This window comes from Strongylocentrotus purpuratus, unplaced genomic scaffold, assembly GCF_000002235.5.
Source record: "Strongylocentrotus purpuratus isolate Spur 01 unplaced genomic scaffold, Spur_5.0 spur5_scaffold_8, whole genome shotgun sequence".
Taxonomy (NCBI): Eukaryota; Metazoa; Echinodermata; class Echinoidea; order Camarodonta; family Strongylocentrotidae; genus Strongylocentrotus; species Strongylocentrotus purpuratus.
In genome coordinates, this window is record NW_022145614.1 from 30,456,965 (window position 1) to 30,476,042 (window position 19,078).

Genomic DNA, 19,078 nt, shown 5'->3' on the forward strand with positions numbered 1-19,078 from the left:
TGGAATTTCATGTTCACGGTAATGGTGTAAATGCAATTGCCAAGTCTATAAATATACATTAATCTGTTTTAGCCGATTGTAATGCGGGGGCTGGAGTCGGGGAACTAGACCATTATATTAAATTTCGGTTGTACAGTACAAACTGTATGGGCGGCATGGACGCTCTGTCTATGAAGTGTATTATACTTTGTGGCAGTGAAAATTATTTATTTATGACTATGGCTAGCATGGAATTCATTTTCACATTTAATGTGTGAATTCAATTTCTATGTTAATTTGCTCGTCAAAAAGGAGCTAAATTAATGTGCTGCCAATGAAGGCATATTTCAAAAGGGCACAGAACAATCAAACAACTCAATGTAAAAGGCATGAAGTGCCATTTGTTTCAACATTAATGATATACATGAAGTTGAAGGCTCTTTTATTCATTGCTAATTCCTTGGCCAACTGTCGCTGTATTGACACATTTTGACTAAAGGAGAATGTTGTCAACTGTCAGCAAGAAGGCCCTTAGAGTTATGTATTGTCAATGGTAGTAACAGCCTTCTTGAAGGAAGTCAATTACTTCATGTCTACAGCTAGACTCTGAATGTTTTTTTAAAATAAGCCGATTCACCACAAAGCTGGAATTGTATGTTGGAAATCAAAAGCATTGTTTTCAAGGATGTACTTATCCTGAGATTGTACTACCATACATTTAGACCCTACACCTTATCCTTATCCTAATCCCAATTCCCAACCACAATGTGATAAAGGACTGTCTTATTTCCCATTTACTCTATTGGGCCGTTAAAACCTAACCTAATTTGAATATGAGGGTAGGGTTATGGAGACAGCGACATCGGAGTAAGTTCACATCTTATGCTGATATGCTATTCTTATGATAATATAATAATATTATGTACATTTTCTATGAGATATTGTTTACAATTCTTATCAATTACATATAAAGTTACTTTGTTTAATGCCCTTCTGCACAACAACAAACCATAAAGTATGCTGAGAGCCAGAAGGGTGTTAACTCTGGCCGCTATAGTGCACGTGTTGACGCCTTTCTGGCTCCTAATTCATTCATTCATTCAGTACAGACCCTATGAAAGAATGGTTCCATATTCAGGGTTTTGTGATAATTGCCTTGCATGATTAAAAGATACATACAAGCATTGTGTATTTATAGAAGGTATATTGTCAAATTAGTTGCTCATAGTGCTATGACTTTCTAATCTATTCTGATATCAAAAGGGAACGCCCAGTGTGGTCTCTTTCTCTCACTCTCCCCCCCCCCCCCCCCCCTCTCTCTCTCTCTCTCTCCCTCCCTCCCTCCCCCTCCTCTCTCTCTCTCTCTCTCTCTCTCTCTCTCTCTCTCTCTCTATCTCTCTCTCACAGTATGAAGCATAAGACATTCTTTTCTCAATTCCATTGTATTCATCTCATTCTATTATGTTTTTATGTATTCTTCCCATGTGACTTCACACCTGTCTGGGGCTTAGCAGTCGATATATATCCAGAGGACGACCTGATGATATACAAGTGACTCTCAGAAAGTAATATTGTTTTCTTACAAAACATGTCTCGGAAGATGTCCCTCGTTCTAAAAACAGATAAAAATGTTTCCATGATGGTGATATCATACTGTAACAAGCATATCCCATCCATTCCATTTCGTTTCTTAATTTTTAAAGTGTAGGTGCAAGGGTCTTCATATATTTTCCATATATCAAGATTTGCTATTAATGGCATATTCAGGAAATGATTATCAGGAGAAAAGGCTAGTTTTTCATGGCTGCCAAATTCAATCTTGCTGAGGAGAAGGTACATTAGTACTAAAGGATTCTTGGTAGGGGGAATGCTCTCACAGACAATTTTGAAAAATTGAAACTATTCCACCAATATGAGTTTGTGCAGGAGGTTCAATACTACTTAAAAAATCTTATTTTCCGTTCATTAATTTTTATTCAAAAGACTTTTTAACAACTATGAGTCTGCAAACAAAGAGTGGTAGAATATACATTTTCTTTGTTGAATACAGAACTTGCCACCGTCAAGTACTTTACTTTCTTTAATAATAATAATAATAATATTCAGCTTTTATATAGCGCCCAATACATCGATCCAACGATGTGCCTAAGCGCTTTACAGATATATTATTACCCCAGTCATCGGATTTGCCATATCATTCAGTACAGAATAGATGAGTCAAATTGAATTCTCATATAAGTTGGATATCTATTGATTTCATACATGTAGCTCTTCTGGAGGTTTATAACATGCTAGTATTTCAAAATATTATAGAGGTAGCTGATTGATTTCTTTTGTTTAAAAATCACAAGTTTATTCTGTGAACTCTTTTTGAAACAGTGTCCATATCCTCCCTTCACTTTCTAATATGCATGTTTATCACATGCTTACACTAGAATCAATAAATGGTGACAGGTGGTGCTAGTGATATGTTTGCTATCAAAATATAAACTGTTCCAGCTCACTTCAAACTCAATATTAGGAGGATTCAGACAATAAGCCCATTTAGACAGCCCCAAACACCATTTTGAAAAAAATCATCGATTTTTGGTAGTGCAATTTACACTACTGCAAAAACTCATAAAGTTTGCTCATTTCAATTTTTTGGTGGCAAGTAGTGCGCATGCGCAACTTGTCACTGCTCTGCATGCAATCGCATGGAAGCAAGGAGAGTCACGTGAGAAGAAAAACCGGAATCATTCACCGATGATTCGAGAGCAGTAATTTACACTGAACAAAATTATGAAATTTCTGCATGAGTTTCAAAAACCTAACTCCAGAGGTAGATTTTCTGATTTCGGTTTTGTCACGTTGTGTTCCGGTAGCAACTACAGACGAGACACCAGAAAGTGAGGAAAATGTATGATTTTTGCTGCAGTGTGAATACAGCTATTGTGTGTTTGGAGCCAGAATGGCATTAACTCACAATCATATCATTTTAAGAGTGTTAACACCCTTATGACTCTAAACAGACCATGCTGTGATTCTCAATCTACTCCTGACATTAGTATTTTGTTGTTAATTAGTATTATTTTATAAATCTATATATCATCTCAGTTGTGAAAGCTTGAAGGGTGTAAGCTCATACAAATTCAAAATTGTTAATAAGAAATCACATATTTTCACAGCAAAAGAATTTTATTAAGTCTACAAATGTATCGTTGTGCTACAACTTTTTGCAGCATCAACCAAATCTGGACCATTCTCAAAATTGGTGCAAGCGTATCACATCCAAAAGTAATTCAAACACTTGATCTGTGCATTTTCTTGAAGCTGGAAATTTAACCTCGCATTAAATGTAGGCTATGAAGTGTTGAAGCTGTTCAGAGGTAATAAATACCTTTTGACTGTCTGCTACCTAAAGCTATGGAACGACCGACAAACCGACCATAGAACTTAAACTCTCCCTTTAGCTTTTCTCTCGTATCCCATTTCTAATTAAGTTTTTCCTTACACACATTCTCTGTGTATAATATCTCTAGATAACCTATCCATTAATAGTAAGCTTTGTTTGTTCAATAAAATTAGGTAGACTTAAAATACAGACAGCTTTTAATATTAGATAATTATGGTTAAGGTATTATATAGCTAATTGCTTATTGGTGTTGACAATGCTTGTAAACTCCACATCCATATTTCATTTAGATTATTGTATATCAGCTAATCATTTATGCAAATGGCTATGATTAATATTTTTTTATTCTTCAATGGAACAACTATTTTCATTTGCTTCCATGAAAACAGGTACATCTACTCTGACATGAAATTATTGATATAACTAACTTCTTTCGAAAAATAGGACAAATTGGTAAAAGTTGAGAAATACCTTGTGAATAAACAGAAGGCTGTGCAGTCTTGAATTTGAGTAAATGGGTTAAAGGTAAAGACCAGTATTGGAAACGCCCCAATTTCAAAAAATGAAATGGAAGCTCTCATTACCAATCATGTGAAAGAATATGTTTTGACTAATACATGATGATAAAAATTTGCCTACTAATTCATATATTTGGTAAATTTGTTTCTCTCATGGTCTGTGAGAGATATAGGGTAGTCCCATATACATCTTTCTGTGTATAGTGCTTGTAACTTTACGAAGAATGGGCAAAATTTCTTATCATTTTGATGATTCCAGAACCTTGCAGATGCTAGATGCTAGATGATCAACCTTTTCTGATTGATTCCACAACGTTTCTTTCACAATGCAATCGAATGACCATAACTGGTCTTTACCTTTAATTACCAGTTTTCTTGAATTATACATGGGTCTTGGATGTAATTTCATCTTTTGATTATGTCTGTAGGAAGCAAGTAGATCCTTCTACGAAAATTCCTGCTAGGAATGCCCCTGCTATCACCCTACTACCGGCATACAATAATTTGTCGATTTAACCTAGTATTCAGCCATTTTGTTTTCATGATAGTCTCATTCTCACTCTCTTCCTTGATACAAGTTATGCTATGTGAACTATCAAACCAAGTCAGTCTGCTTAATGTAGACTACTAGAGTTGGATCTGGCTGATATCCTCGGAGGCGCTCAGGCTTAATTTCCAATTTTGATTAAAACATCCCCGCACAAAAATTAATATTTGTGATGTTGAATGCTTGCAGGCAAATTCATTAAGGAATAATGCTATGTGTGAAAGCTACAATATTGTTTAGGAAAATGTATTGCAGGCCACGGTGGTGAAGAGTGATATAGCATGATCATTATTAGTATTTCTTGAATAATGTATTATTTTTCTCACACATATTATCAGGGTTGTTGACTCCCCGGGTAAACTCATAGTTTAATTTCGGTGTCAATGATAATATCTGGGAACTATGTCAAGTACAGAAACTTAAACTTGAGTGAAATTTTTGTCATTTTACTGTGCATTTGTGCATAAATTAAACAATTTTTGTTGTTGAGTGTAATCCATTTGAATTGGAATCAGAATCAGAATCGCCTGGTTGGAGCCAAAAAGGTAGTAACTGTGTTAAAGTATGAGCGTTATATTGCCCTTCTGGCTCCAAATGTATTAGTATAAGATTATTTTCATTGTAATCATCACTTTAAATATAATTATCTGGGAATTCTTGATAGAGAGTTAATCAGACAATTCATGTATCAGCACCAATTTTGTGTAATTTATTGTCAATTATTTTCTTGAAATGTTTGTTTTGCTGTTCAAGTAGCTATTGACAGGAATGTATATTGATTTGTGACAACCTTTGGGTGAATGCATATTGACGTCTAGCATTTGAGTATGATGAATGCATGCGCTTCAAAATGTCTGTATACGATGGATGCTGCATCATTTCTGTGGGGCATTCATGCAGGTTTCTAGAATTTGATACCATGGAGGAACGCTTTTTCCTTGCTGCCTTACCTCTTAAACTCTCTTTCCTCTTTCTCTTTCATTATCTCCATCTCCCTGTCTGTCTGTCTCTGTATTTCTAATCCTTCATGTCATCTCTCCCTCTCATGTTCCCCTCCCCCCCCCCCCCTCTCTCTCTCTATCTCTCTCTCTCTCTTTCTCCCTCTCTTACTTCTGCCACTTCGTTCTCTGCTCTGTCCACTCCATATTCCAATCTGAAATGTGCCCTAATTTTTTTGAATTTGTTCTTGTAATGTCTCTTTTTGAGGTTACTTTCTCTCTCTGTGTCTGCCTCTCTCCCTCTCTCTCTCTCTCTCTCTCTCTCTCTCTCTCTTTCTCTCTCTCCCTCTCTCCCTCTCTCTCTCTCTCCCTCCCCCCCTCTCTCTCTCTCTCTCTCTTCTGTCTCTCTTTCCCTCCCCATCCCCCTACGTCTGTCTCCGCCTCTTTTTTTCTCTCTCTCTCTCTTCAGCAATTTCTCCCTCTGCCCAATTTATCCCTATCCTTCCCTCTCTTTCTTTCTGTCTCTGTGTATGTCTTGTTTCCCTCTGTCTGCCTGTCTCTTCCCTGTCTCTCTCTCTCTCTCTCTCTCTCTCTTTCTCTCTCTCTGTCTCTCTCCATCCCCCTCTCTCCATCCCCCTCTGTCTCTCTCCATCTCTCTACCCCCTCTCTCTCCCTCTGTTTCTTTGCCTATCCCTCTCTCCTCTACCTTTTCCTCTGTACATCTCGATCTGCCATGTGCACTCTATCGCTGCGACTATGCCCAATCAAGTCCTAATGAAACGCGACATTCTGTGCTCCTCAGTATGACTGCATCCTCCAAATGGGCTACCGGGGCATCATCTTCAATTCATCATCCCTCATCACAACCAGGACCAAATCTGGCAATCAAAGATGGAGAGGATGCAAGAGCCTAGCAACAAACAGATAGGGAATATTATCGGCTGCCATTGACAATACGTAGCCCTTATAGCCTTCTTGCATGCAGTTGATGGTATTAGAGTAGATCAATCCCTTATTGATTCCAGGAGGAGTTTATTATGTCTCAAATGAAAGGAAACAATTATTCCAATCAGGATGTATTTAGAAGGAATGGAGTTAAATGAAACATAATAATACTATTCTGTTTGTTCCGGGCATCTCAAATTGTTTTATTTTTAGGTGGACTTGTTATTGTTTTTATCCTGATATCATATATTTGATGATGTTATTGCAGCGAGATTGGGGCCTATAATTCCCTTTTAAGTTCAAATTGATATGATTGTTATCGGTTTCATAAACTGACTGAAGTGCAAAACTGTGTAGGCCATGTCTCATATGTTAATGATTGGGGTATCACCTTTACGAGTACTTTAACAGAGCACAACAAACTATACTGAGGAAATGAGGCACTATACCGCTCTTCTTTACAGCTAGAAAGATATTAACTTTATTTTTTAAGAGGGTGAATGCCCTTCTTGCTCTTAAAAGATATTAACACCATGATGTTGCTAAGCTTCTTTGTGACGAGGAAACAATGAATCCCATCTTTAAGCCATAGACCCCTGAGAAAACATCAGTGAGCAATGATATTATCTGATGATTTATCCAAACTGTGATGAGAAAAATAAAGCTATTTTTATTCCTCGTCAGCGTCTCGAAAGAATCACGGGAGCTCATGGTATTGTATTCCAAAGATTAATCCAAATTGTGAAATGAGAATAAAAGGATGCCATCTTTAAGTCATCAGCCCCTGAGAATGAATAATATGAGCAAATAATCCAGTATTACCCCAATTGATTTATCCAAAGTCTTTGATGAGAAAAAAACGATGCCATCATGAAATCTTGAGCCCGGGAGATGGAATTATAGGAGAAATTAATGACGATGGGATCAGGAGATTTGAGGCTTCATAAGCCAGGTGTCAGCTGAGAAAGCGGGGGATTGGTAGCAATTGGGGCACGTAGATTGCTTTTAATGTGCCTCGTTAAAGGTTCATACCTAGCTAAGAGATCAATGCCGCTTGCTGGCACTTCTAGAATACCGGTAAGCAGTTTGTGGCATGTATCATCGAACTCAAACTGACATCCATTTGTCTATGAGGTCATGAATGGTAATGGGTGATAAGGAAACAATCACTATTTACATTTTAAAACAGTGAGGTGAGGCAATAATTTAAATGGGAATAACGTTTCTTTTTTAGAAAAAAAAGTGGGAGGGTGTTTGCATTTTAGTTTGCTTAATTAGTCAAAGTATGACATATTGTCAGTCCAAAGCTAGAAGGCTTCTGGCTTCCAACAGATGATATCTCTATTCAAGTTGCATTTAAGGCCAGTAATTGGATAGATATCAACATGCGGTGGTCAAAATAATTTCTTTTATCTACTTAGCTGAAATATCTTTGATTTGCAGTCATCATGAGCTGAGAAAGATGCTCACATTTCCGTGAAGTATGTTATTTGGAAAATATAACTTTCAGGTATAATGTACACTAGAACTCACAATTTAAAATATTTTCATTTGATTGACAACAATGTTTTAAAATTGTGTTCGTTATTTCTATGACAACAGTTTCAATCATTTGAAAATTTGTAGATTCTGTATCTATTTTCTCCATAATCTCCTTATCTTACTAAGATATTTCCCAAATAGCTTTTTTATGCCTCCGCCACCGAAGGTGGTGCCGGAGGCATCATGTTTTCGGGTTGTCCGTCCGTACGTCCGTCCGTCCGTCCGTACGTCCGTCCGTCCGTACGTCCGTCCGTCCGTCCGTCCGTCCGTCCGTCCGTACGTCCGTCCCGTTTGACCGTTATCACAATATCTCAAGAACCATTTAAGATTTAAACTTAAGACTCGGGAATAGTATTTATCACCATAGGAAGACGATCTGATTAGATTTTGGAGTACGTAGGTCAAAGGTCACAGGTCACAGAGGTCAACTTATGAAATTCCTTGTATTGAGTTTGTTAGCGCGATATCTCAAGAACCATTTGAGATTTAAACTTCAAACTTAAGGATAGTATGTATCACCATAGGAAGACGATCTGATTAGATTTTGGAGCACGTATGTCAAAGGTCAAGGGTCACAGAGGTCAACTTATGAAATTCCATACATTGAGATTGTTATCATGATATCTCAAGAACCACTGGAGATTTAAACTTCAAACTTAGTGATAGTGTGTATCACTATAGGAAAACAATCTGATTAGATTTTGGAGCACGTAGGTCAAAGGTCAAGGGTCACAGAGGTCAACTTATGAAATTCCATACATTGAGATTGTTATCATGATATCTCAAGAACCACTGGAGATGTAAAAACTTCAAACTTAATGATAGTGTGTATCACCATAGGAAGACAATCTGATTAGATTTTGGAGCACGTAGGTCAAAGGTCAAAGGCCACAGCGCACATTATGAATGCAAAAACAGCTTGTGATCGCATTATCTCAAGAACCGATTGATGGATTCATGCCAAAATTAGGTCATGTTTGTTACTTGCAGAGCCAATGAACTGAGTAGATTCTTGGTTCATAAGGTCAAAGGTCAAAGGTCATGGGCCCATTATGTATGTAAAAATAGCTTGTGAACGCATTCTCATTAGAACTGACAGATGGATTACTATTCAACTCAGAACATCTTGCAGAGCCAATGAACTGAGTAGATTTTATGGTCATGAGGTCAAAGATCAAAGGGTCATATATGTATATGAGAAATTGCTTGTAATCACAATATTCTGAGAACCTGTCAATGGATTACCATTGACTTGAATTCAATTTTTTTTTTCTGTTTTGGTTTGTAAAATTGCTCTATAACGGAGGCATCATTTTCGACTGCGCGCAGTCGAATTCCATCTAGTTTAAAGCTGAATTAATTCACATATCTCCAGAGGTTTATTTGTATTGTCCAGACTCCAGACCCTCATATTGTTCAGGTGGCTGTCCTACTCCTAGATGTAGGTAGTTATCATGAAAGAATAAGCATAACAACACTAGAATAAACATCGCTGATACACTTCACAATTTGTTTGTTGTGTACCTGAGGCCAGATGATTGGATTAATTCATGAACCACTCCAGCAGTTGATTGTTTCACCCCCGCAATCAATCGTCACTGTCCTATATAACTTATGTTATACCTATATTCAGCTTCTTTTTTTTTTTTTACAAAGATAAACAAGTAAGCACTGTTTATTATTCGCCTACAAGTTATCTGTCTTCTGCTCTAATGCCTATGTTATCTCCCTCTCTTTAATTCATGTAATTTGCTTACGGCATTCCCCGACTCGGCAGTCATGCATACTTCATGAGAGCCAGACAGGGATACCTTCCTTAATCACGGACAGTGAGGCTGTTTTTCACTCCTCTTCCGGTAGGCCATCCAGGCGCTAATACTCCACGCACTTTTTCAGCCCCGTTTCTTTTTCTATCTCCTTTGAAAAATCAACCTTGTTGATGTTTATGCCACACGCCATCAACTGTAAATTTGCATCAGAGGGGCATCTGTGTTTTCGTTCGGAGATCAAGACGTGGGGAAGATGGTATTCTGTTAGTGTTATCCCTGCATCTTTATAAGGTCTCATGCACTATGAGAGGAAGGACTTGTTTTATGCATTGATGGATGGGCGGTGTGGCCATGCATAATCACAGATTCAATTGGAATGGAAATGGTTTTGTGGGGTGTATTTCCATTTCCACTGAGACCATTTGACTTTGTTATGGATGTGTTCCCAAATGATTTTGCCTTGGTAGAAAGAATCCAATTGTTTTTTCTATAAGTGACTGTTTTTGGAATTCTTCTAACCTATCCAAGGCTCTTGTGTTTTGTTTTTTTCTTCATATAGCATTGACATACACAATACAGGAGCTTTTGAATGACTTCTTTTTTGTTCTCTTTAATAATATGTAATCATTTGTATTACATATTTCTTTGTAAAATTGTTGTAGCTGTCTCAAGACCCTTTCTGTTTCCTGTCGCTCTTATCTTCTTCCTCTTCTTCTTCTTCTTCTTCTTCTTCCTCTTCTTCTTCTTCTTCTACTTCTTCTTCTACTTCTTCTTCTACTTCTTCTTCTACTTCTTCTTCTTCTTCTTCTTCTTCTTCTTCTACTTCTTCTTCTTCTTCTTCTTCTTCTTCTTCTTCTTCTTCTTCTTCTACTTCTTCTTCTTCTACTTCTTCTTCTTCTTCTTCTTCTTCTTCTTCTTCTTCTTCTTCTTCTTCTACTTCTTCTTCTTCTTCTTCTTCTTCTTCTTCTTCTTCTTCTACTTCTTCTTCTTCTTCTTCTTCTTCTTCTTCTTCTTCTTCTTCTTCTTCTTCTTTTCTCTTTCTCTCTCTCTTTCTCTCTTTCTCTCTCTCCCCTCTTTCTCTCTCTCTCTCTCTCTTTCTCTCTTTCTCTCTCTCCCCTCTTTCTCCCCCCTCTTTCCCTCTCCCCTCTCTCCCCCTCTACCCTCTCTCCCCCTCTCCCCTCTCTCCCCCTCTCCCCTCTCTCCCTCTCACCCCCTCTCCCCTCTCTCCCCCTCTCCCCTCTCTCCCCATCTCCCCTCTCTCTTTCTCTCGCTTTCTCTCTCTACCCTCCCTCTCCCCCTCCTCTCATTTTCTTATTCTCTCATTCTCTTATTCTCTCATTCTCTTATTCTCTCATTCAGCTTTCTCTTGCTCTCTCTATTTCAATCCCTCTTTCATGTCATATGCACATCTTTGATAAATGTCCCTATCATTGCCTCTCTATCTTCCTACTTCTCTCCCTTTTTCTACCCTGTTTTAGCTCCCCCTCATGCATTATAAAAAGAGGCACGCATGTGACTGCCTATTCCACTGTAGTGTAGGCGTTGACAAACCAACATTCATTGAAGTGATGTGTGAAATGACTTCTGACTGCATCTCTAAATCCATACCACTTCCGGAGAGTACATTCAGATGAAAGACAACATCACACCTCTTCTCTATGCATACCTTCACCTTCCTCTCCCCATCATCCTTACAGCATCTTACACTGATGCCTATCGAGGGGGGGGGGTTTGCAGATGGGGGCTCCTGAAAAAAAGTCCCTTAAATCAAAAAGTGGTCTTCAAATTCATAAGTGATGACAAAAAAGTTAATAATGTACAAACTTACAAAAAACAATCATGGATTCACTATTCCCCCTCCCCCAATATGATATGGAGAAAGTGTTAACCCCCCCCCCCCCCCCACCCCCACCCCCATATCTCCATGTAGCTACGCCCCTAGCTGTGCCCTTACTCGTTATCCAATTCTCGTACATCTGCTATCTCGTTCACCCAATCTTACGTATGAAGGATGTGCTTTCTTGTGAGAGGCAGATACTATCTCACATGTAAAGATCATCATCTTCTGACATTCTAGGAAGGGTTTCTCGATTTGTTGATGTTCTTGGTATTCTGTAGTAGATTGACAGCATTTTAATGTGGCACATGAATTTTCTACTACAAAGTTATTTTTGTTGGGAGAAGGTCTGTGGTCCATGACAGCTTTATGTATTTAAAGCTTAAATTATTTTTCTTGGTGAAATAAGAAAAATTGAATGGTTACATCAATGTTGAGTATAGTTTCACTTACTAAACCTTGATTCTGAAAATTGAGTGATTAATGTCTAGTGTGAATTGTGAAAGATGCAAATTTAAAGGTCTTTTTTATGTGGCAAATGCAGCTGAAATTGGCATCCTGAAACTTGCTATGATCATCTTCAATTTCATTATGGTTGCCACCCCATTTGCCATTTCTACCTGAGTCACTTGTGATTGATTTTGTGCCATTTCATCTGATCATGAAAAAGTAACCTTTGCCCATCAACAGCTGGCAGATTATCATTATTATCTGAACAAGCTTATGTCACAAAAATATGATATAGAGTTAATTTTTAATATTTAGGTCCATTTGTAGTTGAGTCCACTTTTCTGCCCTTGACAATACATTGAATTGCCTGCCCAGAGCCATTTTTCTTGGAATAATTATTCATCCTTGAAATGCACTTTGAAATGGCAATGGAGACTAGTATAACGTGCTGTCATTGATGGTAGCAAATTTGTTTCCCCCTCCCCATTATTGCTCTTGAAATATGCAATCAGACTATTGTTTAAGTCAACTGTTTTATACTTTCACCTTTTGAATGAGGTTTAAATACATGCATTTTGGGTAGACCCCAGCCCAAGATATATTGGCCACTTTTTGGGAGTGAAGCCTGACGAGAATTTGTGTCTTTCTCTCGGCCTGACTCGAGGCCAATTGGGTATAATACGACTTTGGACTGCAGCATTCATGTGCGTGCAACATACGCGAAACCGAAGCGTGAGGAGAACGATGACCATGTAGAGATTAAGTCGCTGACTACCGTTAATCAAGTCCATTTGTTTATGTGCAGATGTCCAAAAGAAGACGTAGATGGCGTTAACCAGTACTTGCCAAGCTACAATCCCTTTGATAATTGCTTGACAGTGTCAATGGGTCAATGGTGTAGAACTGTACGAATATTTATCAGAAAGATATTTATCTGAAATGTGCCAGATTTACTGTGTTAACTTTTTAATCTTACAGGGTTTTATACTAATGATACTTATAATCAGTATAGTACTACAGTAAACTAAAGATGCATTCTTTGTCTCATCTTCTCTCACCTACAGATTAATATACTCAGGTAGTCCTAAAGGAACTCTCTCACTCACCCGATCGACTGGTGAGCTCACGTTCGGCACCAGGACGGGGACACGCAGCGGCATCGAAGCCCATCTCTTCAGGGTCGAGACAAGGAGAGACCTAGCAGCATGGACCAGGCAGCTGGTACAAGGCTCACATAACACCGCCCTCATTGTCAAAGAAGTCACATGTCGTAAGTATCCACCTATTAGTTAGATCAAGTCAAGGGCTACATACTCTGTATCGGCCTGTGCTCCATTTTAGAGATATACAGGATAATACTTGGGTGTAAAGTAGCTAAAAGTGCAGTATTTAAAGCCTGTCTGCACTAATTTGGCCAGAGGGGATTAGACCTCCCTGCAAAGTCACTGACAGGTGGTTATCTTATCAAATCAGCTCTCAATTAAAAAAGGGGATCATGGGGGACCAACAGGCACCAATTAGGCATTGTTTGCTATATAGAGGGTGCAGGTAGCTACAAGTAGTGCAGTGGGGCTTTAAAAGTACTGTGAATTGATTACACTTCCTCTTCAATTGCCTTCAGGCGTACATGTCATTCTTTTAAAAGGCATTTCAGGAATTATAACACTGAAGTTCAGAGGCATCGGTGGAAAAAGAATATGTTATTTTACTACTTGGATGGCTCGGTAGTGGAGCAAATGTCTCATAACAGAAAGGTCCTGAGTTTACGCCAAGTTGATACACCATTATAAAGGCTCTAATCAACTGGTCCCTTGGATAGGCTCGAAAGCTGTAGGTCTTCTGGTTGCTATATCTTTAAGCATACACCTGATTTCTAAACATTTAGTTCAAAATAAGTTGCTGAAGATGGCAAGTAGCCTCTAGAATTTATTTCAGAGTCACGTTGCCTTTGGATGGATTTCATTTTAGGTAACAAGTGTATCAACAACAACAACAATAGATTCTTAGAAGAAGAAGAAAAAAACCTATGCCCTCAAGATGTTCATGGCAAAAATCTGTCCCTCGGATAGGACGTTAAATGGAGGCCCCGTTAAATGGAGAGTCACCACCTTTGCACGTCCACTGCACTATTCGTATAAGAGTAGGGGGAAACCCGTTGTAGTGGTCCACCTGGACACCCCCAATCAGTTATACCGGGAGGAGAGACCCGAGGGTTACAGTGATTCAGTTTGCTTTTCGCCTCCCAGGCACAGCTAGGTAACGCCAAATTAATAATAATAACAAGTTGTTGAATTGTTTTCTTTGTCATAATATAGCTGCAGCATGGAATGGAAGGGAAACCAGGTTACGCATCCACTTTGAGAACGGTTTCACTCTGAGTGTCCCTACAGCCGACGGTCAGGTTGACCACACCAATCAACTCAATATGCTCTGGTCTTACCCGTTTGAGAAGCTCAGGTACTCTTCAGACGACTCCAAGAGGTTGCTCTGGCTGGACTTCGGAGCAGGAGAAGGAGAATTTGTAAGTACACAGCCAGCCACACAATAATAAAAGAGAAAGTAGAACACTATTAATGTGGTTTTACAGAAGAATGATGAAAATATTCCTGAAACAAATGAAAACCAACAAAGAGATATTGCACATGGCAGGGTGTAAACAGACTGCACTGGTAGAACTAGTTAAGGAGAGAAAAGTCAAATACTTTGGTCATGTTAAAAGGCACCGAAGCCTTTAAAAGATATGTTGGAAGGAAGAGTAGAAGGGACTAGACTGAGAGGGAAACCCAGAGTCAACTGGGAAGAGAATGTCAAGAACTGGAGTAGACTAAGACTGCAAGAGTGCACCAGAATAGCAGAAGATAGAGTGAAATGAAGAAATGTTGCAATCAACCTCTGAACCGGGAGAAGATACTTAGATAGATAGATAGAACACTACTAAGGTATTATATATAAATATTTTTAAAAGTGGTCACCTCTTTGTGAAGGTTAAGTTCCTAGAAGTGCCGGAATCCATATGGATGTGTATTCATACATTTTGATTTCCTTATAAGGTCCTTCTTTCTGCTTAGGTTACTTTGGAGGTTTTAATCAGAGATGGCCCATATAAACGGGGATGATTTCGGCCAATGTACCTTCTGCAAGACTGTTTATTTCTGGTTGGGCTTAAAATGTACATTTTTGTCTTATTTCAGAAGTAGCTAGGGTGTAGACCTTTGTTTTCCTTTTCATTTTGATGTAAATTTCTTCTATCAAGTGAGTAAGAAATTAGTAAAAATGAGTGATGTGCACACTATTTCACTCTTGATGTAGACTGTTTTCCTTGAAAAGTCAAGCTTCACGTTCTTCACTTACCTGTTTAATACCGACCATTAACAAGACTGATGTTCCTTTCAAATCTTGATACAGCTGGTCAAACCCGGTCAAAACTGGTTTAGCAACCACCTGTCTACAAAGACAACATTTTTGTTTCCCTTAAAAATGGTTTCTCATTGAAACATGTACTAAGGAACCTGTACATAAAGACCACCTGTCTGTAAAGATCACTTTTCTTGTCTCCCTTGTTGTGGTCTTTACAGACAGGTTTCATTGTATAATATGATCAAAGTTTAAACTTCTAATTCAAATGAGAGGGAAAGTCAATGATGAGAGAGAAAATATTTGACCTTTACTCATATGGCATGAAGATCTTAGCAATAGGCCGCACAAATAAAGACATTCATCTCAAGTGCTTTAGTACCAGGAGGCTTCATGATAGACATACAGATATAGCCCCAATAAGCCTGTCTTCATCAGCTCAAGTTTGCCACATGTTCCGCTATTTTCAGACTTAGGATATTATCCCAAAGTTCAAAATTGCATCTTCACCAGACTGATATGTTCATCATAAACTAGCTCGGACACGTGCAAAGTATCCCGCTATTTGGGAAATAGCAGGATATTTTGGAAACAAGACCAAGATTTCTCTGGATATTTTCTCGACCGAATTTCCCGCTAATTGCAACTGCGGGCTGATGAAGATGCAAATCAACTGGCTAATTTGCGATCGGGGTAGTTAAAATAGCGGGCTATTTGGAAACTCAAGCTGATGAGGACAGGCCATATTTTACTATCCTTTCATGTTTTGTATCAGGTAATGGTTCTTTGCCATGGGACATTAGAGATATGTAATAGCTTTTATTATCATGCTTCAGGTTTTCAAAGATCTCATAATGCATCTGACTCATCTCAAATGATTGCCATTGGGCATGTATGACAAATACATTTATTGTTGCCACAAAGGGATAATTATACCTATTTTTGTCCTGTTCTCTGCAAGTAGTATAGTATGTATGTAGAATTGGGACTTGGATAAATAGAAAACTATGGCCACCGGCATTAAACAATACAAAACCCACATCTAACAAATTGGAATGACAAATGGATCAAGTATTCCTTGTTGTTCTAAAGGATGCCCCTAAATCAATCATCATTATTCATTTGTGCTCCAAGCAAGCATTTAATGTCGATATTGTTGCCTGCTAGTTGTTTAATAAAAGTAAGATCTGTTCACAGTATCTCTAAAGCATCTTATTTTTCATTTGATACTAATTAAAATATTTCCTGAAGCTGTTTTGCATGGAGATAGCATTATGAACTCATAACCAAAGGCTTTTCAGAGATCAGGGCCCTATTTCATAAAACTTAGTGTTTAATATCAAGAACAAGTTACAATAACTGTTACATTGGCTGAGAGCAAATTTTTCATAGAAATTTATCATTTGTTATTGATAACAAGCTTTGTGAAACAGGGCCCTGGGAAGAGTATATCAATTTCAATTTTAATTCTTACAATTAATAATAAATAATTCATATTATGGTTCACATCATATATGAGCCATTTTACTCCAAAAATAAACATGAGCTTGTCTCAGCCAAATGTAAGACATGTGTTAGAATTGGAACAGGTAAAACAACCTACCGGTTATGATGTTGAAAAAGATCAAATAATGAAACTTTTAATGTTAATAAAACTGTTGAATAAAGCAAATGAACATCTGTTGAGAAAACTTGCATATCAATTGCCTTTCTTTTAAGAAATGACATGCTTTCAGAATATTGAATTTAAATAATGTGATTTCATTTCTCTTCTTTTAACTTCAGGAGTTGGATCTCCACGGTTGTCCCAAGCCTATTGTCTTCATCATCCATACCTTTCTCAGCGCAAAGGTCACGAGGATGGGTCTCTTTGCCTGATAGCGACTCCACCCTGACTGACCTTTGCAGTTGGTTGCCATGGTAACGAAATGGAGCAGCGCAACTTAGCCCAGTCACAGTCCTACAGACCAGCCAACAAAACTGTCACAGTGTGCATGGCCTGCTGGACCTGGTAATGTAGAAGACCTGGACCTAATAGCACCGAAGACCTGGACCTGATGGCATAGAAGACCTGCACCAGATAGATTAGAAGAACGGGGAAAGCTCAGGCAAGGTTCACAGGAGTATCGCTGTGCTGGAGTATAACAGAGCAGGGCTGCTACAGCTGATTGCTACATAGACAAACATGAGCATGATGTGGCCAGCAGAGGAGATGAGACCACAGAAAAGGAGATGAAGTCTTGGCGAAATATAAAATTGTGTGATGGTTCAGCCCTAGAAGTGGCATTCAATATTTTGCTCATCTCTAGTCCTTCTCTTTTGGCAGACTAAAGAAGACTTGTAATTTTGAAGAAATTTTCCATTATGCTATACAGGGATAGATACCAGAACAAGGACCCTATCCTAGATTATATCTATCATTTTCATGGATTTTTTTGATTTTTTTTTGATTTTTTTTAAAGATGAAAACCTTGATTCCTGTTCCATCCAGCAGTTTAGTAATCAGTACAACTCAGAAGCTAAACAGTATGTCTGATGTCGAGACTGGTACACAGGTTTGCCAAAGATCTTGTAGTCTTTGCAATAAGAAAGAATCTTGACATTTAATATGACTTGACAACTCACTATAGGATTAAGTGAAACATTGCTTGTTGGACTCGGTACAGATAATGGCCTTCTAGTAGTCGTTGCTGGGGATATATGGGAGGTGATTTATGTATGATACCAACTCAATTTTGCTTCTGAGGAAGACGTAAGGATATGTCGAAAATTTGTGTTGTGAATTGAAGTAATTATTGGCTAAAGTGCATTATGTATCTGACTGAGCCTTGAATTAATATAACTATCTCCTCAAGCCAGTACATGAAATCTGAAGAATGTTAGGAGTGTTTTTTGATAGAAGTGTATAGGTGTCATGGTCGAGTGGATATGTCACCGGACTGTGGATCACAAGGTCTGCGGTTCGAGTCCCGCCGCGGCACTAATGTCCTTTGGCAAGACATTAATCTACATTTGCCACACTCGACCTAGGTGAGGTAAATGGGTGCCTGGTAGGATTATTCCTTGAATTGCACTGCATGCTAATAATGGGAGCCGGAGCTAAAGCAAGGGTAATAATTTCCAAAGGTCTTTGAAAGCACATATGGATGTTAGAACTGAATATTATTATACAAAGGGCTTTAAAGGCAACGCATGACTTGAAGTTTTTGGATAGAATTGAAGAAAACCTTTCCTGCGGGAGTCAGCTACACTTGAGTGATACCCGAGGCAGGAGTGTTACCCTTATCATGTAGTCTTAGTACTTCTGGCTACAGAACTCATAGTGAAAGTGAATTCAAACCTCAATATTGGACTTAGCTGGGATTGATAGCTTCTGCATTTACTTATGGGTATCCATTCATCAGTATGTCCTTGCAAACAAAATCATAGTGGAAAGACATTATCACATCTTTTTAATTTATTTGTGAAAGACACACCTTTATTGTGCTCAATCATAGCATGATTTGTTATTATTAGTAGTAAGTAGATTCTATTTTACTTGGAGATTTTATTTTGATTGATTTATCCCACTCATCTGTGTAGATTTATATGTTGGATTAATTTATGTGTGGATACACCAAACGTGCACGAATGTAGCAGATTGATATATTTTTTTTAATGTCTTTAATTAGTTTATTGAGTTTTTGTGTTCATTAACATTCTTATTGCAAGTTTTTTTCTTTCTTGTTATACTTTTGAAGACTATCAGATAGTAAGTGGGTGGGATATATTTGAGCATGTACTCTTTTGAAGAAAATTTAAACTT

General features: G+C 38.1%; 1 protein-coding gene across 1 annotated transcript in view; it reads left to right on the forward strand.

Annotated features, from left to right (window-relative positions):
* The window catches only part of LOC105436396 (beta-2-syntrophin-like), a gene marked incomplete at its 5' end in the record, with an annotated part of 36,204 nt that extends 17,985 nt beyond the window's left edge, over positions 1-18,219 (forward strand). Inside the window, 3 exons of the mRNA XM_030976160.1 lie at positions 12,984-13,189; positions 14,235-14,440; positions 17,059-18,219. Of these exons, the coding sequence (XP_030832020.1) occupies positions 12,984-13,189; positions 14,235-14,440; positions 17,059-17,151 (505 nt within the window). The remainder of the gene's footprint in view (positions 1-12,983; positions 13,190-14,234; positions 14,441-17,058) is intronic.
* Positions 18,220-19,078: the final 859 nt, after the last annotated feature.